The sequence below is a fragment of the Ciconia boyciana genome, chromosome 3 (genome assembly GCF_034638445.1).
Source record: "Ciconia boyciana chromosome 3, ASM3463844v1, whole genome shotgun sequence".
Taxonomy (NCBI): Eukaryota; Metazoa; Chordata; class Aves; order Ciconiiformes; family Ciconiidae; genus Ciconia; species Ciconia boyciana.
In genome coordinates this window covers 60199946-60224696 of record NC_132936.1, presented here as the reverse complement: position 1 = coordinate 60224696, position 24751 = coordinate 60199946, and the positions used below count along the sequence as shown (strand labels likewise).

Sequence of the window (24751 nt, the reverse complement as noted above, 5' to 3'; positions counted from 1 at the left end):
CTGCCCCTCCAGTGGGCAAAAGGCTGGGAAGGGGGCACAACCTGCACCACTGGCACAAATTGACCAGCAGGGATATTCCATGCCATATAAAGTCATGCTCAGCAATAAAAGCTGAGGAGAGGTTGTGGGTTTGGGTTTTTTTTTGGTTTCTTTTCTTTTTTTTTTTTTTTGGGGGGGGGGGGGGGGGCAGGCAGCCATTGCTACTAGCCTGCTTGCGGGAAGTCATGAGTGACTACCTTTACATTGCATGCCTTGGCTTTTTTCTTCCTCTTTCCTTCATTTGTTAAACTGTCTTTATCTTGACCCATGAGTTTTCTCACTTTTGCTCTTCCTATTCTCTCCCCCATCCCGCTGGGGTCGGAGGTGAAGAGCGAGCAAAGGGGTATCTAGGGTCAGCTCCCACAGTCAACTACGCCACTGCACTGGAAGATCACTCCAAGATTAGCATTTATTCTGTTTATTAATCCTTTTTGACAACAGTTCATGTTGGTATTTTAAATATTACATGTCACAGTTAAGTACAGTTACATAAATTAATTACAAATCAGAACACATAGATGGTATTAACTCTTGAAAGATCTTACATGTTCAGATATTCATTTGGAGCCAGCTCAAACCTCCTAATCTATTGCACAGAAGTAGTCCAAGTTGAGTGGCTTTAATTCACACTCTCCCTACCTAACGTTACAAATTAAAACCCTAAAGGGCTGCAAATGACATGTGAGCGCCCACTAATAAGAATAGCAAGACATCAGGAACAAGGTCTTACAGAAAAGAGAGGTGTAAATTCTTCTGGGTAGAAAACATTGTTCTTCAGAAGGGTATGAACTTCCTGAAGTATTACGTATAGTTTACTCTACGAATATTACAATACATTGTACCACTAAGGCAACAGGTGCTGGGTCACTGAACAATGAGAAGATTACCTTCAGGGAAGCTTGCAGGTGCAACAGACCATCACCACCTCAGTTGTATATAAAGTGCCAAGGACACTTGATTAGTTCAGCACCAAGAGATACGCTCTGTGAATGAAGAAAATCCACTCCATGTTTTCTGGAGTTTTAACTTTCCAAACAGTCTGCCTTAATATGGTATTGAAAAAGAGAGCGCTAGCATTACTGATAGGGTCATACAGCAAAGGCAAATTCAGCAGGTTCCTTAAGCAACCCAACATGTTCCGGTTTGGGGCTGAGTCCCTGCCATCCCAAATTCAAATCAGATTGCTATTATGCAAGCCTGCCACATACTCACTGCACTAAAGACCCATTTCTCTTACAACTTCATTTAGAAATCAAATTTAGCCAAGGCATTAGTAATCTCCAAGGGACTTCCAGTGAGAACAATATCAACCATCTAAAATTTGGAATTTTTTTCTACCACCATTCAGAAGAGCAGTATATTAAATCAATTTCTCTGAACTCTTCACATTTTTTGTAAACATACAATAACTAATTTGAAATATTGTGCACATAAGAGGGGAACAATCTTTAATGCCAACATACAACCACTTACACATACATTTAAACTATATTCTATGTTATATATCATTATCACATCTTGGGCACCTATTATATTAACATTTACTATGTCACTGTCATGCAAATAAGACAGGTAATATATTAATGTGGTTTAGCACCAGAAAGTTAGTAGTGTACTTTCAGCAATGTACCTACTAATAAGTAGGCATAAGTAACATATCATACAAATACAGATGGAAACTAAAATGTTTTAAATGTTACTTGCAATCCCAGAAAAATGGATCTTTAAAATAAAAGCTTGCTTCTGCAACAAATACTCCCTTTGGTACCACATATATACTGTTTGTAGTAACTTGTTGCCCTAGTTGCAATACATTCTGCTGCTATACCCTGCCTTTTACTAGGAAAAGTTCTCTGCACGTGTGCGTATGTCTGTGTATGTATTATGTATGTATATATATACAAATATAAAATTATAATTAAAATACATTGCCTTATTGTCAGAGAAGTATACAGACTCAAGTATCCAAATGGGAGAATTAGGTTGGCAGCTACAAATTCTGTGTGTTATTTCTTCATGAGGAACTAAAGCTTTTTTTATCCTGGTCTATTATTGGCAACATCAAACTGTGCAACCTTAAATCAGAGTTCAAAGACAAAGAACAAACTGGCTAGCGACACAATGCTAAGAGTGCTTTCAACTGGCAGCATTTTCAGTTTGCAGTCGCTCAATCAGTTGTTCAGCCTATGAAAGAGAGAAAGCAATGCATTAGCTACATGGTGGACCTTCAGTTTACTGAAAATTCCATTTTAAAAATGGTAAGTGACACTAAGAGCATTTACTTTTCATTTTTACAGACAAAGCATCCAACAGAAGCAGAATACAATGATTGCTTTAAACAGCAGACTCTTTCACACTTTCCATCAAATTCCCATTAGATGATCAGAAAAGGAAACAGAACCTATGACAGTCAGAGGATGTTTGAGCAAATAAATAGCAGATAAAGCACTGTGGTTTTAAGGACCTCAGAAGACAGCAGTGCTCAGAACAAACAAGCTGCGAGACCTGGAATTCTTTGGGAGACGCTCCACAATGGCGTGTTGTGGCCTGTCATCACCCAACCAGCTGCACATCAGCCACATATGTTGCCGAGGGATGGAGTGCATTCATGTATGTGGTTCATGTCACGAGACATACATCCATTCTTCGGTTATGTCACTATGCTCACACGTAACTTTTCTCATCGTATGGCTATTTATCCATCTAGCACCTAACTGGGACAGCTGTATTTTGTATGTGTAACAGCACCAGCCTGCAGAGCCCTCAGAAAGGCTCAGGGCAGAAGGAAGTCTGCCAACATTGTTCTAGCAGGCCAAATTGGGCACATGGAGACTAACATGGGCACTTTGAAACAAATCAGTTTACTGTTAGCATTTTTTTGCCAGTCCCACTGAACTAATCTTTTATTTTGAACTAGTACTTGAGGTTTAAGATCTCCAAAGGAACCACATTAAAAGGTGAAAAGCTTAAGTTTGGCATGTTTTAAATGCACGCAGTAAAAATGCAATCAGCTACTTAGGGTAGGAACAACTTAACAGGAGTTAAGTAGCTCCTGCAGTTTATTTGCAAAGAAAGCTAGATAAAGCATGGAGCAACTGAAAATGAAGTTATCTCAATCTTGTTTTGCATTCTTAAACAAGTATCACACTCAAGTCTTTATAATTAAAAAAAAACCAAACAAAACAACCCCCCTCCCCCAAAAAACAAAACCCAAACCCAACTCAAGAACATTTTCCAACTTGACAACAGGGCAAAATATCTTTTGAAGTGCATCCATATTGGATAACCAAACTTGGTACAAATCTCCCTGAGCTAATCCAAGATAGCAAGCAATAAAACTACACAGCTATGCTTATTTGAGGGCCAAATATCTGTGTAATGCTCTACAATACCGCAGAGACACATCTGCTTTTTTCGAGCTAGGTGAGATCTCCAGCAAGGCACCAATGTGAAGAAGCCAAGTTTTTTCTCTTTAAGTAAGAGGCTGTCTATATTCTTCAGATGAGACAGACCTTTTTCAGCATCTTTGTTTTGGGGCTGTGCAATGACACCAGGATGCTGTAGCTACATTGCAAGGACAGGTTCTTTGTTGCATCAAAGCAGTGAGAGCAAGCTTTAGTTCTCGAGAGAGATTTTCAAACAGTGATTCAGTCAGTGCCAGGTTCAGTCTCATTGCTTACCTCTACTGACATAAGTCAGTACAAACAATGTTTTTGTAAAGCAGACACTTGTTTCAGTCTAAAGATGACAAGGCGAGAAAAACCACGTGAAATGATACAAGCAATCATTAGGTGGCCATGTTTTTCACCTTGAATGGTGAAAAGGCTATGTACAGGCTACGTACAATACACAGCCCATCACATTTGAATATATCCTTTTACATTAACAAACAAATACTTATGAAGTGTCCTCAGAAGCACATCACATTAACCTAAGCTACACATTAGATCCAGAACTACTGTGGAAGTTATTGTCACTCCATTTCCCTTAATAAGCATATACATTAGTTACATTTTACCATTATATTTTCTCAAATATTTAATGCAAAATATAAATAATTAATAATTATAGTAATGACAAAAATAATTGCTCAAAGGATTTTTGGACATAGTTAAAATGTTAGAAAGATATTGCATTTTCAGCTTGCAATTGAAAACCTACCAAAAAGCTCATTTGCATTATGCTTACCGTGATAAACCAGTAGGAGTTGATTCTGTACACGAGTCTGGATAAGAATCCTAGCTGACTCGCTGGGGCCAGGACGTGAAGATGCAAGTGGGATATGGAGCAGAACGGAGGCCAGTGAAAACCCATTCTTCAGAAAAGGAAAACAAGTAAAAAAATACTGATGATGTTGGTTCAGGAAGAAGTGGAACAATGCAAGTTATTTAACATGATCAGCTGAATTAAGAACTCAACTCATCACACTTTCCTTGTACATAAAAGGCAGGAACAAAAACATGCCCTTTCCTTTCATTATGCTTTCAGGAAACCTTTTCAAATGCCCCTTAACCTCCTCCTTCACATCTCTCTATTTAAGATACTATTTGTTAAGAAAGAGGGTTTAAAAAATAAAATGTATCTTAAATGTATCATATCTAGTTTTCAGCTGGAAAGCCAACTGTCACTAGATGAATGTAGCTTCTACCTATTTTAATCACGAAGGCCCAGTGCCCTGTACTCTACACTATTTACAATTTACTTTGGCTATCAAAGGCACTGGCTTAAACTAAAGGGTGCAGCACTGAAATCAGATGAATGCAGGTACGACTGAAACATAATGCAGTGCCCTGCTTGAACAGGACAAAGTTTACCTCTCTTCTGGAATCTAGGATTTAAAGCATATTTTCAGCACGTAATTAAAGAGTAGCCTTTTATATAAGTTGTTTGAAGTGCCCTCCCTATCCCAAGATGCGGTCAAGAAAGAATCTCAGAGTTGGAACGCAATGTGCACTCACAATTCATCACAAAAAATGAGTTTATATTCAATACCACCTCATTCTACTTGAGAAGTCATGCGATAAGTGAATGCAGACCCAATTTCTTCACTACATCATACTGCAGTTGTTGCCACCATCTCTAAAATAGCATTCTGAAAAGTATAACACATACTCAATAAACACAGGAGGTTTCCATTACATACCTTACATCATTCAAGTCACTAAAGTTATTTCTCTGGAGGACAGCTTTTCCAACTTCCATCATTCTCTTCACTATTAAACACAAATAAATTTCATTTCATGTTTAATAATATTTTGCATATCATATATCATCAAGTAATTTAAAAAAGGTATTCTTCAGAAACAAAATCTTTTACTATTAACTTCAACAAACTGGTTAGACTGAGATTACAAACATGGGTTTTTCAAAATGTAAATACTGTAACTACTTATAGTCAAACAGGGATTGTCAAGACAGTGCTGTGCAATGATCGACATGAAAATCACCACTGTTACTGATTTCCACACTAATGATGTTTTAAGTGTGGCATTATTCTAACAACTTTGGCCAAAGCCATGGTATCACCACACCCTTAGAAAAAAACCCCAATAAATACTGATTGATCAGAATGATGACGTTTACACTAATTCCGGTGTTATATCTCTACACAGCTACAGGACTTTGATCTCTAGGTCCTGTGCAGCCTGGCATAAGTTAGCAAGTTTCAGAGATGGTACAGCAATTTAAATTAAAATAAAATAAAGTTCTCAGTCCTACTTATTACTAGAACAAAGCTTCATTACTGTATCACTGAGAAGAGATACAGAAGAGAACCCTAACACAAAAACTCAAGGCAAAAGTCTAAGGAATTGCCTTGAAGCCAAACACATACAGAAGTTGTTTCTGGAGAAAACCACCCTACGTTTAGAAGCGAAATACAGTGATGCAAGATGTGCAACATGCAACTATAATGCTTTTCTTGCATCACCTGTAATTTTCCATGAGGTGGAATCTCTTCATGCATGTATATCTGTAGTTTCTTCCACTACTCAACACACTTAGCTAGGCATTTCTTGTGAAACAACTAACTCCGTGACAATGTCTTCTTAAAGGGGAAAAAAAAAAGCCTATCAACAATACATCATAGCTTCAATATATTAGAACTTTATCTTTTCAAAAATTATTGAAGTTTATTGGAACACCATTTCTTTCTTTCTTCTCTTACTCCCGTTTCCTGAAAAATAATGTAGCACTTATTATAAAAAATAGATTTTATAAAATTATTCTGTAAATTTTCATATAATTTGAAACTGCATATATATCTAAGAAAACACAGTGAAGCAGCACGTAATTATTTTTTAAAATAAAGTTGCACTTCCAACAAAGTGCAGAGGCACCTACACTCCATGCAAACAAAAGAGATTTCGTGCACTACTGCAATGTTTTTCTAGACTTGCACAAAAAAAAGCATGCTATTCTAGAGTAGCACATGGAAGTTCCCAGGAAGGGTAAGTCACTACACTACACCTACACTCACACCACCTATTTCAGTGTTTACATTCACAACCAAATGGTGCTCAAAGGTGTAATTTACTTGCCAACGCACTATTTAAGACTGTGCAAAATTATTTTCCTTCAAGTTAAACACACACCTACAGCCTTACCGACAGGAATGTGTTCTGCCTTCAGCGTTTTGCAGTTTCCCATGTGCTCCACCGGCACCACCAGATAGTGGAGGGGGGCACCAGGTCTGATATCTCTAAAGCAAACAAGGTCTTCATACTAAAAAAGGATGCAAGCAAGTTAAATTGATTAGGACGAGGACATTGGCAAAGAGTAGGCAACAAAGTCCATCTTCCCCATATCAATGTGATACTTAATATCATGTTTGAAGTAACTGGCAAAAATCTGAAGATTTCTGGGGCCAGCCGACGGAGAGACTTGTAAGGACGACTTGCGTCCTCAGTCGACCTTCCGCAACCGGGATTCCTCGGTACCCGCCTTAGGGTTCCTCGCTGTCGTGCCCACATTTAAGGACAGCAAGACACTTCCTTTCCGATCAGTGTTTCACTCCTACCTCCATAAAAGAGCACAGGACCCCTAGGGCTACCCCAGACCCGCCAAGCCTTTCAAAGCGACGCCCTCGGCCAGCTGGCAGCCCAGGCACCGCCGCGCCGAGAGGGAGGGCCGGCACCGGGCGACCGACAGACACACGACCTCAGGGTTTGATCTTTCGTTCTCAGACTAAGCCCCTCGGCCCCCTCCTGCCCTCTCCGCAGGCCCCGGCGCCGAGCAGCTTGGGCACCGGGGCCCGCACCGGAGCTCTCAGGCCAGCATGGCGACGGCCACAGTTTGCCTCTGCGTTAAAAACCGGCCGCGGACGACAACCACCCGCCCAGGCCAACAAAAGCCTCTCGGCTGCCAGCGGGGAGCTGGCCCGACCCGCACCTCCGGGAGAGAGGACAAGGGCGGCGGCGAAGGGCGGGACGCCGCGGCGGGACACCGGGGGAGGCCGCCGCCGTCCACCGCCCGGGCGCCCCTCACCCACCTCGCAGGGGAGCAGCGCCGTGCCCGGCTCCTCCCGGCGAGCGATCCTGCAGAACACGCACTTGCCGTCGTAGCCGCCGCCGTTCCCGGCGTCTCTCCCCTCGGCGCCGCCGGCCGCGGCCTCCTCCCCCGCCATGGCCGCCTCCTCCTCCTCCCCCGCCATGGCCGCCGCCTCCTCCCCGCCGCGGCCCCCGCCCCTCGCCCGCAGCCGCCGGGTCCGCGCGCGCCCCCTGCCGGCGCCGGGCGGCACGGCAAGCGGGGGCGGGACGGCGCGCTCCCGCCCTCGCCGCCAGCACCAATGGCGGGGCGCCGGGGCGGGGCCACCCGCCTCGGCGCCCCGCCCGCCCGCTCGCCTCCTGCGCCGCCAGGGGGCGCGCGCGGGCCGCGGGAGTGCCCCCGTGGGGGAGGGCGCGCGCGGCACGGCGCCGGCAGAGCTGGCGGGATGTGGCCCCGCCCACCGCCCCCGGGCACGTGGGCGAGGGGGGGCGCGCTCCAACGGCCCCGGCGCGAGGAACCGTCTTTAACGAGGTGTGGGACGGCTCGAGCGGGGCTCTACGTAGGCGAAGATGCAGCCCTGACGCGGACAGGTTCCTCCGAGCGTGCGGCACGCTGACCGACACCTCCGAAGCACCAATAAAAGTACGTGCAGCCCGCTCAGCCCCCGTTTTCACTGGAAAAAAGGTACGAACTGGGGATAAAATGACGTGACTGCATTCCGAGCTCATTCAGTTCATAGAATCACAGAATGCTTTGGGTTGGAAGGGACACGTACAGGTCATCTGGTCCAAGGCCCCTGCCAGGAGCAGGGACATCTGCAACCGGATCGGGCTGCTCAGAGCCCCGTCCAGCCTGACCCTGGATGTTTGCAGGGATGGGGCATCTGCCACCTCTCTGGGCAACCTGTTCCAGGGCCTCACCACCCTCATCGTATCAGCTGCTTCCAAAGCTAACAGAGGGTCTTTCTAAGTGGTAGCTAACCTTCAATTTCTAAAAATGGTTTCTTAATAATTTGTATTTTAAATCCCATGCACTGTTCACTAGAGTTGCAGAGCTGCAGAATCCCTGACCACAGAATTTCAATGTTTATGTTCTTTGTGCAGTCCAAGTGGCACAAAGTACTTGTCCCACAGACGATAGGCCGTAGTGTTTAAAGGAGTAACGAGCTGCAAAATTTAGAATGAGATTTTCCAAAAGTGCATTTCTTTCAGAGCAAGCGAGCTGTGCTTGTACAAATAGGACACGGTTAGGTACTCCACCTGAAGAAGCTCATGTGCCAGCAATTGCTGACCTGCAGGGCATGAGGCAATCCCTTTGCAATGAGCTAACCTGCTCCTTTTCTCTGCTACGAACAGGCAAGTGAAATCTTGAATGTTTACACACGAGGATTATTCTGAAAGTTACTGGGTTTTACTTTGCTCTAAAGCCAGCTTTGTACAAAACATCTGCTACAAAAACTGCACTGAAACCAGCAAACTGAACATCTGCACGTACCTGGGTACTTACAAGCCTTATTGTGAATGAGCACTTCAACGCTGTCCTGAATCAAAAATCTTTATCCAAGTACCACTAAAGTACATATGCTTCATGTTGCAAGAACAAGCTTTTGTTCTCCCTCTGAGAGAAAAATTACTAGTAACTGTAATTTTCCTTACATTAAGAAAATTCTTACCGCCATTGCACTCAAAGCCAGGTTCACAGATAGCGTACTTGTTCTGTTTCATGCATAATAGTAATTTATTTTTTCTTAATGCCCCCTCTGTATATCATAAAGCAAATAAAGCCAAAACCCAAGTACTTTTAAGACATTGTATGCCTTTGTCTTGCTTGGACAGAAAGAAAAATACATGAACACTTTAGCAACATAAAAAGGGTGCGTAAAAAAAATGATGTACACAGACTTTTGCCTTCTGGGAACAGGATGGTCAAAGACGATGAGGGGAGTACATGTCATTCACTACAGCTGAGAGAAGCAACGAGAGCTAGTAGTTAAACTACTGTTAAACTCGAACAGGATTAGTGGTTATTTCTTACCCCCTTGTCACAGTCTGTCTTTGAGCGAACTCAAAACACAGCTCTATTTTAGGAGATGCCATACCACACAAGGAAGAAAAAAAACACACAACAAAAAAAACACGAAAGGCCCCCCGTCTCCTTAGCCATGTTTCCAAAATACAACATTGCTGGAATTCTCTTTTTGAGGGGAGCTGTAGGTATTTGTCAGCATAACCTGTAACTTAAGCTGCATCCTTTCATCTTTAAGGTGTACTAAAGTTTTTGAATAGAAGAAAACATCTGTAACAAGTTTCTGAATGCATAAATTCCTTTATTGAAAATATTGTGATAGCACTGCATTACATATATTCAATATTCATAGTTTCAAGGGTCACAGAATTTTGATTGAACAACACTGTTTTGAATATAGACCACAGCGTTTAGATATGCTCTGACAAGGATAATATAATGGCGTAAGTTTTAGGTAGCAATAGTGAAATGTATGTAAAATGTTGAACTTGGTTGGTTTGGGTTTTTTTTTTTTTTTTAAACTATTAAGTGGTCTCCCACCATTGAAAGAGCAAACAGTATTAGATATTCCTGGTATCTTCCAAGCATTATGCTGTTAGCAACTTCCAAAATATTTTACAGCATTACCAGTTAAGAACTTTATTTATGGCTGTAGTAGACCACATAGAAAGGAAGTGTGAAAAGCTCACGTGCAGCGTGTTACAGGCTTACTGTATATAGCATTGGCTTTTAAACTGTGGAATTTCTGTGCAGGATTAAGATTTAGTAATGCTTTTGAAAGAACACCCACTTGGCTGCCTTTTTTTTTTTTAAATCTATTCAAAAAGGGAAGAACAGTAACTAAATTGAGTTGTATCACTCAGTTAATAATATTCCAAAATTAGACTGTACTGTTTAATGCATGGAAGCACACTACCATTTCTAAAACCTGCCTTTCTCAGGACCATAACACATTCAAGTCCAAGGGCAGGACAGCATCCTAATGTTGGTTGGGTCTGGATTGTGTAAACAAAACCACAGCATATAGGAAAGCAGAATTCTTTAGCAGACAGTGAAGATTGCCAGTCCTCTGTCACACTCTATGTCCCAAAATTTTTATTTTGTAACATGCAGTCTTCTCAGTGTTGAGGGGGGAGGGGGAAAAGTATCTGATTATTTCATGAGAAACAATGAATAATATTTAGTTGCCTGTCAAATCCTAAGCCAGCCTGTTGCTTCAAGTCTTTTTCGGGAAGGAAATCATATATATAATTACTAAGAAAACAAGTATTACACTAACATGACCTGGCCTGTTAAGGAAACAGCATTCTTCTCTAAATCTCAATTGTATTTTCTCCTTAACAAAGCAGTTATTCTTCAATTCATAGAGAAGTGCTCATAAAAGCACAGTGGGTGGCTTATTTTGAATCATTTGGTGGTGATAGAGAAAAACAATCCTCTCTTAGAAATGTCCTTCGTAAACAGTCGAATAATACTAGGGCAGATGCTCAGAGCATGCTGTCCCAATTCTGTTGACTTCAACAGAGCTGATACAGTCTATACAAGGTGGCAGTTTGCCCAGTGTCTCCATATGCTGCCAAAATTAATAATCTATTAACAGGAATGAGGCAGCAGAGTTAATAAGAAGCACTATCCACCTTCTCCCTCATCTCAGGAAAAAAACCAAAACAGAATTATGCACTCAAGTGTTTCTGCCAGAAAACAAACCCTCTAATTAGGGTAAAATGAAAACCAAATCTCATTTACAAAATAAAAATATAACAATTAACTTCAGAAATCAAATAAATTGATTCAGAATAAATGCCAACGCATAAGAAACCTACCGGAATAGTCATTATTTATCAAATTGAGATTTGAAACATTAAAAGAAAAAAACCTCATAGCTAATACATTTACCAAAAAAACCCCTGCTATACAATAACAATAAATAAAAATATTTTAAAAACATGTTCCCTTAAGTGCTGTGTACCCCTAGCTCTGATTCTTTTCCATGGCAAACAGTATGCTGTAGATTTTGGTAAAGTAACCTTTTATTTTTGGTTAGCATTTGTACATTGAACATAAATACACATGGAATGTACTAGATAGTTAATAGTTTTCCCACAGGATCTTTTTCACAGTTACAGAAAAAGTTTTCAACTTATACACCATGAATGTTTCCATAAGCAACATATCTTTGATAGAGGAATGTTGGAGGAGGAAGTAAAAAACACTTCAGACTGATCTCCTACTGTTCTGTGCCTTACTGCCTCTCAAAACCAGCTGTTTTTTCCTGGGTTGGTTGTTTGGGTTTTTTTGCGTAGTCATGCTCCGGTACAAACTTGAGGAAAAAGCGTGTAACATGAGGCAGCCTGCACCTTCTAGTTAGCGTTTAAGTGCCTAATGGATCCAGTCCTTAAGGCAGTCCGTACTTCATTCAAATGTCCATACTTCTACATCTTGTATTATGAAATCTTCTTTTTTAGATAAGATGTCATTATTGAAGGTGCTGCAGGAGTTGCTTCGCCCATGATACAAATCTGCATCTAACCATAAGCCAAACCGGCCACTAAAAAGGAAATACACAACAAATTTCAGGTTATATATAATAGCAAAAATACTGGAAGCTGTAGAAACAACCAGAGGAGCAATACGGAGGAATCTAGGTAATACTAAGGATCTCTTAGACCAAATGTGAAGAGCTCAATCTTGGCAAAGTACTTGCCAAGAAGCTCGCAGAGCAGTCCCCTTGCTTTCGTTTGCGCCAGCGAGCGGGACAAAGTGCAGGACCGAGACTGCGTCCGTGGCCCCCTGTGCCATTCGGCTCTTCTCACCGCTGGCTGTGGCTGTGACCAACACCAGGGCATGGAGGTCAGGGTCCCTTCCCTGGTTGTTTGGATGTGAACACGGCCCCTTCTGGTTTAGGAGGAGGAGGAGGGGTGTTTATACACTCCTTATGCAACCCATGCCCAGATGTCCTGTGGTGCAGTTTGCAGTCAGCTTTAGTTAGTTGTATAGCCTTAGCCCTTGATTTCACACCCACTGACCTCTGAAATTTACGACCTGATTAAGCACTGTCTGTATCCTTGCTCTGTGTAGCAACAGAATAATGACAATTTAATAAGGACCATGTGAGAAACCTTAGAAGCTGATGACAAAACTGCCATTAGAGATTGTCTTCCAGTGGCAAACCTCTTCAACAATGAGATGTGTATCTACCCAAAACATCTGGTCTTTTTCCGATCTCAAAAAAAAAAAAAAATTAATTGCCTAACATCAGTCACTCTAAGCAATGGAAATTCCTTTGGGAATATAACAGAAATCAGATTGCTGAGGCATCTGCCCTAAACAGTTTACTAAAAGTAAGTTCAGCCATTTTACCGATTAGTTTTTCTTGCAACTACCATTGTCCCTATTCTCATAAAAAAAAAAAATTAGCTACATGATTTAAAAACCAAACAATCACTCACCCTCCACCTCCGAGCTCCAGAGAGCTGGTGTCTCCGTTGATAAAGTAGGTGTTCTCTCCACTCCATTTGAATACCTGAGGCAGGGAGGGAACCAAATATATTTGGACTGTGAGGATTCTTGTACTCTAAAACTACTGGGGACCGACTCTTAGCAGGTATTTTTTGGTGTGGTTGTATTTTATTTTTTTCTTGAAGAGGGAGGAGGAAGAGGTAATAGGTAGAAAGCAAAGGAACAATACATATTTAAAACTATGAACAAGGCACCCTAATCCTTTTTAAAATTCTGCTTGCATCTCTAAATCAACAGGCATTCTGTTAAAAAGGAACAATGTGTTCAATATTGAAAAATGCGTAAGCCATGAACATTAAGGGGTATTTCAGTAGCACTCTTATCTCTGGTTTGTTGTCACTGTGATCCTAAGCACATGTGAAATTATACCCTATTCTTGACATCACTGCCTTCCAAGGTGAGTCTTTGACAGTCCACTTCTTACTCCTCCCTGCTTCCCCCTTCAATCCACTTAAAACCCTCTCCTCACTCTTACAGACTGTCCTCTCGGCACTTCAGATAATTCCTGCCACTTTTGCTTAAAGCGTTACATTGAAGCAATGAGTGATTAACCACATTCATCAACAGCCAGCACATCTTCTAAACTCAAATACGCTGTCTTCATAAAAATCTCAAATATTTCAGAAGTGGAACCCAAAAATCTTATTTGAGAAAGTGAAAACCCACTTACCTTGAAATTTGGACTGAATGTGTAAAGGAATGTTTCACCAGTGCCGTAGTAATGGTCACTAAACCTGAAGGGATGTGTAGCATATGCTCCAAATATCTGTCAGAATAAAATGATCAAACTACTTTTGAGGACAGTGCAAAACTCAAGAGAAAAAACCCCAAACATTTCAACATACTGTCTAAAGAGCAACTGAGCTGGTGTTTCACATTAGAAGAACCAACTAGTAAAGTACATCAGATGAGCAAGTACTCTGCAAATCTTTTGTATCCTGCAAGTTATAAGCCAGATTACAACAATGGCAACAGGAATGCCGACTCTAGGAGCTACTGAAGTACTAGACCTCCACAGAGGCATTATTTGTGACAGCTTGTTAACTGAGATACCTAAGGAAGATACTTCCATGGGCACTATTAAAAGGAGCACTCATTGCAATTATGAAGCTCTGGGAGGTGGTATTTCTATTAGTGCTGATGTACTTTCCTGCCTGTAAGTATAGTTTAAGCAGTAGAAAATATAAAAGAAAAGACCAATGTCTTATTTTGGTATAATGTCACTTCACGGTATGACTACTACTTCATGATCATCACTTTTTATAATGTTGCCCTTTCAGTCCAACCCCTGTAGAACAAGCACTCCTTACCTGGTTGTCCATATCCTTGATGACAAGGAGAACTGGACTGTCGAGAGATGCTGATTTACGGTACAGAGTCTTCAGGCTAGTCCCATGCTCCAGTGTACTGTACGCAAGCCGCCACGGATATCCCTGCACTCGTGCGGGCAAGCACCGGGCAAGCTGGGCAATGAACGGGGGAAATGGTTACATATTCAACAGATTGGGTCACAGGTGGTGCCCCAGACTATTCCCTTTCTGCAGGTGCTTCTGAGCCAAAAAATAGCTGTCAAAGGAGAAGCTGATGCCAGCAGCTTAACACCTCTGCCACATGCATGTGGCCTTGTACTCTGAGCCCAACTGTCTGCATTCACATCACATCTGTGAAAGAGATTTCAAAACTGGCACCCCCTCTCCGAGCACTGAAAGAGTTGCCAGTCCTCAATATCACAACTCAGAGTTGCCAAACATGAAAGTAAGCTTTCCAGGTGAGCCAGTACTGCAGCACAAGGACACTCCAATATACTAAGTACTTTCCATACTCTTAAAAAGCATTGGCATTGCCTCCAGAAGGCAGAATGTCCCACACTGGGCAGAGACAGCACCACAGCTAACAAGGAAACTTGAGATTTTTCTAGCCATACCTGCTCTATGTGCATATTCTCCAGGAGGGCGCTGTGATGCTTTAAGACAGGCAAAGTATCATCATCTTCTTCTTCATAGTAACTGCAAACACTCTTTCGTCGTTTTGCTTCTTCTACAGTAATGATCTGAGGCAAGAGAACAAGTGTCCAACCTAAAGCATAGCTCTTACGCTGTCAATCCTCTGTTGAAGTGAATTAATTTAAAACAACGTACTCCTCAGCTGTTACACTGTATGGAGCAAAACCACCATATGGGATAGCTGTATCAAGCACCAGAGCTCACCGCAGAGGGGAGGACGCTGCCTCGCCCCTCAGCAGCAGCAGTCCAGGTGTCCTGGTTCCTGACAAGCTGCTGCTGGGGTGCTCGGCCTCCTGGTTGGCAGGGAGCATCATCTGGCACAGCTGGAAAGCTGCTAACCCTTCAGTGCAGCTCAGGGCGCTTAGCAAGTGACAGGAGCCTTGGCTCCACATAGCAGCGGGAGGCGAGATGAGGCACACTGTGCCCAGCAGCGGGGCTTTAGCTGGGGCTGGGTGCCACCATGGCAAATAGGAAGCAACATCAAGAGCTCAGAGATAGGGCTTGATGAGAAAGAAAAGGGGAAGCAAGGAGGCCTAAATACAAAACAAACAGGAAACCTTAAACTGTCTTCCTTCCACAAGCATATCACGCCACAGGTCTTGTCTTGGGGCAGGAACCTCAACATGTGCCTGCAGAGCACACTGTGTCGCTGCCACACACCATATGCAAATATGGCTTCCAAACAACTTTCACGTTACACATGGATAAAGTTTTGCGTAACTCCTCCACGCCTTCACGATCACTGCTTGAACTTGCAGAAGCTGTCAACAGTTGAGACAATTGCCAGGAAGTGCCTGGAGGTTCTACACACACCTGCCCCACAGGCAAGAAAACAAATCCACTGGACTGACTCCAGGTGCAGATTTAACCACACCACAAAGCACAGAGAAGGAGCTTTTCATGAAAACCAGGACTGGTGAGGAGTTTACCATGGGTAAGAAAAAGCTCTAATACTGTCAGTCACACCTAGCATCTCCAGTGGGACATGAGCAACACATCCACTGCACGCACTCATGTCCAGCCCGCATTCACCTGCAGACGCCGGGAGCTGAACCCAGGGCAGCTGCCCCGAGCAGGGCACATAGGCACTGGTGCTCCAACCCACACAGCAGGGTTAAGAAAAGACAGGAAGGACCACCACAAGGCAAAATCCAGCCTGCAGAGTTAGTGTTGTTACATGCCCCTGGGCAGTATGGGTATTCTGGCCAGTGATACTGGAAGAGCTGTACAGCTGCATCCTGCCCCTCCAGCCCAAGCTCAGTGCGATCTAGTCCTGGGTCTTCTAAGACTGGAGGGAATTCTGTGCTGGAAAATTTTTCATATGGCCAATTTCAGGAAAGGTTTGCACTGCAAAATTAAGATCATTTTAAAAAAACCCAACAAACTGTTAAAGGACAGTGGTCTTTCTGCTTTTATCCTCATTCTTTTTCCACCTCCTGAATGGCTTTCCTTCCCTCCTCATCTCCCAGGCTTTTATTTTATTTTGCTTTTTTCTTCTTTTTTTAATGAACACCTTTTTCATCTTATATCGAAGTACTCAACTCCTCTTTCGAAGACTATTTTCTAGGAATAGTCTCACCCCAGGAGGGAGGGGAAGTATCACAGTAAATCAACCAGCAACAGAGGTATCTGTAGCAAAATGCAACCAAACTCACAGACATAGGCAACCACAGAAAATCTATTAACACAGCTGTAAATTGCAAATCAACTCCAAAGACAGACAAGCCCTCCTCTTCACTGCATAGATACCTGTTCAGTCTATAACTGAAGCGCACATTTGAATGAAGTTTGGAGTCAACTATTGCAAAAAAAGAGATCTGCAAGATCAGATATTTACAGACCACACAAAAGCAGAAACAGACGAAAACAATCAACCACTACAGAAACCGGATCTACAAAATCTTTTAAAGATTTTATGGGACTGAGAAAGTAAGCTACCTAGGGTGGAAACCCTGTTTAAACCCTGTTTAACCCTGTTAAAATTCATCTGAGTACAGAGCGCATTTTTTACTAGGACAGAAGTGCTGTATCAGATCCATGCTGTTCAAACAGGGATACAGTTCAACATACCTCCACAAAAGGTTCCTCCTGGTCAGGTCTGGCACAGTAAAAAATTCGAATATTCAAAGGCATTTGCTTCCCTTTCATCATCTACCAGTTTATTTTGTGGTATCCACTACACTTCCCTGCTGTAGTGGCAAGAGCTCTTGCCCACAAGCATGACAGACAGCTACTGCCCATGGCACGCTGTGATAAAATTGCTTATATGCTTCTCTATAATCACACTTTCTGTTTCCCCGCAAGGGAGAGTGAAACTTTCACAGTAATCATGCCCAAATTTGGACTTTCAGTAGAGACTTCCTGGCAGACCTACTTTAAATTTTTAAAGCTTGAATATGTTACAAATAAGAGAGACACACCTTTAAGAAGCTGTTTCCAGCTAATTCTTCTCCCAATACACATTTAAATAAAACAATGAGAAAAAAGCTCCCAGTGTGGCCAGATCTCTCCCACCTCTGTTCTTCGGATCACTGGCCCTCCTCCTTCATTTTGGTTTTATGAAAATGGCATGCAAATAACAACCGAACAGTGAAATCTAGTGCAATATATGACTGCGCTCAGCTCTGAGCAAAACCAGGAATGCAGACTTTTTTTTCTTCATCTTGCAGTTCACAAAGCACCAACATTAAGAAACTACAAAACTGTAAAAATAAAAGCTATTTGGGATTAGAGGTGATGTTGCTACATTTCAAATGACAAGCCCCACTCCCAAGCTCTGCTTTTGAACAGGACAACATACTTTGAACATAAAAATGCTTAAAAAAAAAAAAGACAGCAGTAGAATTTTAAAAGCAAGTTTATCTTTAAGACAAAAAATCAGATCACTTTTTAAATAACCATCGAGATATTTCCCACTTAGGAATCTATCTGTTTTTTAATTTAACCCATATCCTTAGCACAGCAAGTGCTTCAGCATTCAGAAATACCATTTAAAAATGCGTGCGAGCTTATTTCCCTTAGAAACTAGGCTTTGCATGCACAAGAGACAGACAGATAACAAACACAGGCATGCCAAGTAGTTAAAACAGATTGCAAAAGCCCCCATATGAAAAAGCCAAAGTCCCAGTCAAAAACCTATCCATCTTACAACCAATATTCAAACAGTATTGCTGCGTGCACCTGAGAAGCAAGGGTAGGGCACAACATCACATACCAATTCATTTCAACCAGCACACAGGAGTCTCTGTTGGTGTTTATGTGTACATATACATTTTGGAGGTTTTATTTGTAGCATATAAATACAACATTAATTTAGCAACGCTGACTACATACACCTATATAGTTTTGCAAAAGGCTAACATCACATAACCAAAATATCTACACAACTTCTGCTAGCTGCACACCACAGAGCTCCCAGTTGTTTGCCTGCTCTTTCTACGGAGAGAAGAAAGGAGGACTGAAGGAATATGAGTACATTCATGAGACAGATACAAGCCTTGAATAGACTTATATATGAAGCAGCAAGCATTATAAAGAAACACCATAAAAATCATCAAAAGAGCAAGTGCTGAGATTCTTAACAGGGGATGCACACTTGATATGCACATGCTTCATACAACAGTAGAAAGCACTCACCTCCCAGCTTTTAGTAGTGGGCTCACTGAAGAAGTTGTCTATCATGTCAAGCTCCTCCTTTTCTACCACAACAAAACCTTGCTCTTTCGCATCTTTCCCATATATTTCTGGTGACCACTGAACAAAAAATGTGTACAAGTGATCCACCCTGTAAACAGAAGAGGAGACGACAATCGTTGTGCAGTGGTCCATGAACACAGCGCTGTCATGTAATACTGAGGTTTTGCCCACTGACAAAGAAGGGACAACCATACAAACAGGATACCCATGTACTTCCACCCTCACATACCACACAAGGTAATAGCTCCTTCCACCTGGCAGCCTGGTTTTCCATAAAGGAATGTCTTCAAGTCAGTCACGGGGGGGGGGGGGGGGGGAGCTACTTCCCAATATTTGTGTTTGGGTAGTGGGAGAGGGTTTGTACATCCTGTGATACGTGTACAAAGGCTTGAAGTCCAACCACAGCTCCTGGCCTAGAAACAGGAACAAATTCAGAGGAGTCCTACAACTTTGTTATAAATATGCCTGACTAGATTATGATCCTTCATTAATCTTATGAGGTTAAGGTATTGTAAGCCCTCATATGCTTATACGAGCTTATATAAAGTTATATAAACCCTCATTATAACATATTAAGCTATACATACAAACAATTTTTCATAGGTTTCATCTGTATAGTTTGATATCTTATTTATCAGGAGTCTAGGAATGCTCTATTTGTAGAAGGATAATTCAAAAGGAGTCTAAATCTAAGCTTTATGCTACCTATTCCACTCCGTTAACAGGAGCACAGAAGAGTGATCCTTCAGCATCAGGACCATCTTAATCATCGTCCCTTTATGCAAAGCCCTGCATAAGTGCACGGAAACATCAGGTAGGTATTGACTCCAGCTAGTTGTGCTACAAGTTGTTCTTCCAGATCTCAGCTTCAACGGTACTAACTACAGGGTGTTACACACTACATATTAACAGGAGTCACAATCAAGCAACATCTTGCCCTACAAAAGGAAACCCCACAGAAACAGTAACAAAAAACAAATCAAAACTCACCCAACTCCCCAAACCAAACCAAAAAAATCAATGGAGCAGCATGCTAAGACTGAAAAAGATAAGCAAGGCTCAACCCCTGTTACTGTTCCTCCTTAAAAATCTGCATGCTCTCAAAAAAGAAACTTCCAAAAAAGCGGATGCCCTCTCAGCAGCATGATCTCAGTGAAAAGTCTTTTACATCAACATCAATGCAAATTATATGTTCATAAACCAAACCTGTCTGCCAAATTTATATTATAGATAATCAGTGAGATTTACTTCTTGACTGAGGAACTAATCAATGCTAAAATGAGGAAATTATTTGTTAGGACACATGTTTATAAACAAAGAAATTCTGCATTACTATCTCTGTCCCAGCACAAGGCATCTTCCTCTGCAAGACCTTGAGGAAATCTGTAACATAATTACTGACCTACTACTATTCAAAATCCACTAGGGTGGAAAATCTACATACCATTTAAACATAAATCCATGTAGTAAGAGCACACAAAGACTTACCCTCTAATACTGTAAGCGATACCCATTGCAAGACTTCTCAGCAAAATAATCAATCTCTCTATTAGTGTCCAAAAACATGGGTGCCTCTCTGCTGAGCTGAACCCAACAAGGAGCTGCCCTAGACTGAGTAATCTGTAGTTATGTGTACATAAGGCAACTCGAGATGTCCATCTCCCCTGTTACGTGCCAAGGTAAGCACCACTGTGATCAAGCGGGCAGTGCAAAGCAGCCCTGTAGTCACTGATTAACTCAGCTGCGCTGTGCAGGTCACGGTGTGACACACGCCAGGACACTCTCGGCTCCCGGGAGGCCACGTAGGAAGAGAGAAAACCTACAACAGCTGCAGAAGGCAAACGACTTAAGATTTACTGACAGCCTTTATAAAGAATATCAGCCTAACAGTCTTCTCTCTGTATTAATAATGTTTCCAGAGGCTTCCATTAAAAAAAAAAAAATTAAAAATTTTAAAAGATAAGTACGTCTCCCCTCCAGTGCAGCTTTCCCGCAGCCTGCCAAGGCGAGGAAAGCAGCAGCAGTCTGCAGATGGATGAGCAGCTCTGCTGGGAGCAGTGGGCTAGGGGGCCTAGGCTGAAAATGGAGCCATTTTCACAACTGATGACAAAAGCTGTTTTAACAGCAGACACTAAGAGACCATGGAAAAATGTAATTAAATGCAAATCAGAGGAAGATTTAACATACACAGTGATTACAGACTGTGTATTTGTGAAGAAATTGCACACCAATTTCTTCACAAACTCAATCCAGGTTTGGTTTGGTTTTGGTTGGGTTTTTTGTTTGTTTTTTTGTTTTGTTTTTTAATTACTATGTAACATTAAGATACTGCACAAGTGTGCTGGTTTTTGCTGGGATAGGCTAATTTTCTTCATAGTAGCTAGTATGGGGCTATATTTTGGATTTCTGCTGGAAACAGCGTTGGTAACACAAGGATATTTTCCTTATTACTGCTGAGCAGTGCTTACACAGAGCCAAGGCCTTTTCTGCTTCTCACCCCACCCCACCAGCGAGTAGGCTGGGGGTGCACAAGAAGCTGGGAGGGGACACAGCTGGGACAGCTGACCCCAACTGACCAAAAGGCTATTCCATACCATATGATGCCATACTCAGCATATAAAGCTGGGGGAAGAAGGAGGAAGGGGGGGACATTCAGAGTGATGGCGTTTGTCTTCCCAAGTCACTGTTACATGTGATGGAGCCCTGCTTTCCTGGAGATGGCTGAACACCTGCCTGCTGATGGGAGGGAGTGAATTAATTCCTTGTTTTGCTTTGCTTGTGTGTGTGGCTTTTGCTTTCCCTATTAAACTGTCTTTATCTCACCCACAAGTTTTCTCACTTTTCCTCTTCCAATTCCACCAGGGGTGGAGTGAGTGAGCGGCTGTGTGGGGCTTAGTTGCCAGCTGGGGTTAAACCATGACAGTCCTTTTTGGCACCTAACATGCGGCTCAAAGGGTTCGAGATAACAACAGGTTTGACTGGAATGTGCTAGATTGAATTTATAGCTGTTATTGCTGTGTAGCTATTAATCAGCAGGCTCCTGTGCTTGCCATGAGGCTTGCTTGTCTAACTGTGTATTAGAGTCTAGTAAAGCAGCTTGTTAGTGGCTGCTTTTTGCTTTCGCTGCCTGCTGTACTGCTTATCATCTTACTCTGCTGTGCCTGGGAACATTTGATAACAGCAATGGCGATGCGCCTGGGCTGGCAGATGGCCAGGGCATCGCTGCTGTTGCTGTGCTGCTGTACTGGACAGGCTGGAACTCCAGTGTGAACTCGAGTCGAAGGGACTGTGACCTGTGGATGAGTCCTCATGGTAGCAGGACACCCCAAAGCATCTGTGGCCGTGAAGTCCACATCACAGCAGGTACATTTCGAAGCATCTGTGGCCGTGGTTATGTCTGTGCCGCAGCAGGTATACCTCTGAAGGTATTGCAGCCCAAGGATAAGTCCACCCTGGAGAAGGTACACCTCGAAGCATCTGTGGCTCTGGATAAGTCCATGCTGCAGCAGGTACACCTTGAAGCATCCGTGGCTGTGCATGAGGTCATGCTAGAGCACCTCAAAGCATGTAGCCATGGGTAAGCCCATGACAGAGCAGGTACACCCCTGGAGGGACTGCAGCCATGGGTAAGGCCATGTTGGAGCAGATTTACTTCTGAAGGGACTGTGGCTGTGGGTAAGGCCATGCTGGAGCAGGTATATCTCTGAAGGCACTGTAGCCCATGGAGAAGGCCACGCTGGAACGGGTGCACCTCAAAGCGACTGTGGCTGTGGATAAGTCTATGCCGCAGCAGGTATACCCCTGGAGAGACTGGGGCTCATAGATAAGGCTCCACTTGGAGCAGGTACAACCTTAAGGAACTGTAGCTTGTGGATAAGTCCAAGCTGGAGCAGTGGCAAGGGGAGGAGTTCATTGCAATGTTAAACCCAATGGTCTGGTCCAAAGGAACCAGGGGTGGAGACTGTAATGCAAAAACCTTTAAATTGTTGTAACCCATGATCTGAGTTGCATGTTATAGGAATTACTATAGCAGGAGCCACCTGAACCAATGGAGGAGAAGCCTTACAAGAAGCAGTGCAAGTGCAGCAGTGACCTGACCTGAGCTGGCTTTGGTGCCCAGTAACTCCACATAGCACACCACCTCTCCTGTCCTGAGTGACCACCATAACAGACGGAGCCCAAAGTCATGGACTAAATGAACTCAGTGGACACTTTGTGGACATTTTACAGACATTTTACAGGGGTGGTCCATAGACTAAGGGAATGATATCTGTGTATTGTATCAAAGGATGGGAAGGGTGGTGGTGGTTACTGAGGTTGTATTGGATAGTGTGGTACCAGAGCATGACGTAAAAGGTATGGAATAAGGGGTGCAAAATGTGCTGGTTTTGGCTGGGAGAGAGCTCATTTTCTTCACAGTAGCTAGTATGGGACTATGTTTTGGATTTCTGCTGGAAACAGTGTTGATAACACAGGGATGTTTTAGTTACTGCTGAGCAGTGCTTACACAGAGCCAAGGCCTTTTCTGCTTCTCACCCCACCCCACCAGCGAGCAGGCTGGGGGTGCACAAGGAGTTGGGAGGGGACACAGCTGGGACAGCTGACCCCAGCTGACCAAAGGGCTATTCCATACCATATGATGTCATGCTCAGCATATAAAGCTGGGGAAGAAGGAGGAAGGAGGGGACGTTCGGAGTGATGGCGTTTGTCTTCCCAAGTCACCGTTACGTGTGATGGAGCCCTGCTTTCCTGGAGATGGCTGAATGCCTGTCTGCCCATGGGAAGGAGTGAATGAATTCCTTGTTTTGCTTTGCTTGTGTGTGTAGCTTTTGCTTTCCCTATTAAACTGTCTTTATCTCACCCACGAGTTTTCTCACTTTTCCTCTTCTGATTCTCTCCCTCATCCCACCAGGGGGGAATGAGCGAGTGGCCGTGTGGGGCTTACTTGCTGGCTGGGGTTAAACCATGACAACAAGCTACTGTGACTGCACTGGACAGAAAGTCTTTTATTTATGCTGCTTTATGGCCAATGAGATGAGAGTGATATTATTGATATTTTCATACATGAATATAAATTGCATTCCAAATGTTTTTAAACTTAGGAAATTATTTTGATATATTGTATCAAAAATACATTGCAAAGCTACCCCAAATGACCTACTGTCCATGGCACTCAAGATGCAACACTGATAACTAACAGTAGTAACAACACTGATACAATACTGGTGCAAGAACATCACCAGCGGGTAGGAAGCAATACATTTTGCTTTGGGAAGGCATCAGAGAGTTTGAAGAAAACACTCACTGACTTGTTAGGCAAAGACAGGTCTTGCATTATATTAATATATAATGGAAGTGGTGGAAGGAGTGGGTCTCGCATTTAATTTTTGCCCCAAGTTCTACATGATCTTTTATGCACCTCTGTGGTGTTAAAACAGGCATGCATGAATAGCACCAAAATGACCCAATCTTATACTACATTCACCACTAATTTTGATCAAGATCTGAACAGCAGCCCTGACAGCAAAGATCTGGCCTGTCAGCCAGCACAGCCAAATGCTGCTGCAACAGCTCACTGCAGAAATTACTTTTTCCTCATTCTAAAAACTTAAGTATAAACCAGTTGTCAACAGTTTAGTTTATATATGGATTAGGTCCCCTCACTAATCAGAAAATTTCTGCTCATAAAATGACAAACAAAGAAGCTGTTTTCCAAGTTTGTGGTAAGAAGCTTAATAGATTTACCTGTTGCACAGAGCAACGAACAGAGACAACCTCAGTTCAGCTCAGCAGCTTTATTCAACACTAGATACACTATCCCCAAAGCAATAACTGGCTTTGTGTTATATTACAGCATCACCCCAATTCCTTGAAGTATTTACTCACACTTCAACCTAGAATTTTCTGAACCCGCCCTTTTGCAATCCCTGAGGAGCCAAGGACTGGATTCAGCAGATAGCAAGCAAACCAAAAGCTATCTTCAG

At 42.8% G+C, this 24751-nt stretch overlaps 2 protein-coding genes and 1 long non-coding RNA gene across 12 annotated transcripts in view; 1 reads left to right on the top strand and 2 right to left on the bottom strand.

The window, feature by feature from the left end:
- Positions 1 to 30: 30 nt before the first annotated feature.
- On the bottom strand, positions 31 to 7682 carry HINT3 (histidine triad nucleotide binding protein 3). 4 transcript variants are annotated; one of them, XM_072855799.1, is made up of 5 exons: positions 7529 to 7682; positions 6633 to 6762; positions 5183 to 5252; positions 4228 to 4354; positions 31 to 2223 (listed from the first exon to the last, which is right to left on the bottom strand). In XM_072855799.1, exons 1-5 carry the CDS (start codon positions 7661 to 7663, stop codon positions 2176 to 2178), a joined length of 510 nt encoding a protein of 169 aa, XP_072711900.1. In that variant the 5' UTR covers positions 7664 to 7682; the 3' UTR covers positions 31 to 2175. The 4 variants fall into 4 exon arrangements, with proteins under 4 accessions (XP_072711900.1, XP_072711901.1, XP_072711898.1 ...); XM_072855800.1 differs by having other exon boundaries at positions 6645 to 6762; XM_072855797.1 differs by lacking the exon at positions 31 to 2223 and adding an exon at positions 3249 to 3777.
- A 319-nt stretch (positions 7683 to 8001) lies between these two features.
- Positions 8002 to 23627, top strand: LOC140649101 (uncharacterized). Of its 2 annotated transcripts, XR_012041467.1 has the most exons (3): positions 8002 to 8208; positions 19493 to 19581; positions 21975 to 23627. It is a non-coding gene; the product is annotated as an uncharacterized lncRNA (long non-coding RNA). The 2 variants fall into 2 exon arrangements; XR_012041468.1 differs by lacking the exons at positions 8002 to 8208; positions 19493 to 19581 and adding an exon at positions 19622 to 21739.
- Positions 9830 to 24751, bottom strand: part of NCOA7 (nuclear receptor coactivator 7) — an 88956-nt gene continuing 74034 nt past the window's right edge. For 5 of the 6 annotated variants that reach the window (XM_072855787.1, XM_072855786.1, XM_072855790.1 and 2 more), the window contains 6 exons: positions 18708 to 18855; positions 14993 to 15118; positions 14379 to 14531; positions 13739 to 13834; positions 12999 to 13072; positions 9830 to 12097 (listed from right to left, as the gene is read on the bottom strand). In XM_072855787.1, coding sequence (XP_072711888.1) covers positions 11962 to 12097; positions 12999 to 13072; positions 13739 to 13834; positions 14379 to 14531; positions 14993 to 15118; positions 18708 to 18855 — 733 coding nt within the window. In that variant the 3' untranslated portion in view covers positions 9830 to 11961. Of the gene's footprint in view, positions 12098 to 12998; positions 13073 to 13738; positions 13835 to 14378; positions 14532 to 14992; positions 15119 to 17141; positions 17471 to 18707; positions 18856 to 24751 lie in introns of those variants that run through there. The other variant, XM_072855791.1, reaches the window with a different exon arrangement.

Bases quoted from the DNA above. Each gene is read 5' to 3' on its own strand.
- HINT3 (XM_072855797.1), bottom strand. From the start codon at position 7,663: ATGGCGGGGGAGGAGGCCGCGGCCGGCGGCGCCGAGGGGAGAGACGCC. The intron at 5,253-6,632 runs GTGTGTGTTTAA...TGTGTTTAATAG, and splicing joins TCCTGTCGGTAAGGCTGTAG to TGAAGAGAATGATGGAAGTT. The intron at 3,778-4,227 runs GTAAGCATAATG...TGTCATCTTTAG, and splicing joins ACTCCTACTGGTTTATCACG to ACTGAAACAAGTGTCTGCTT.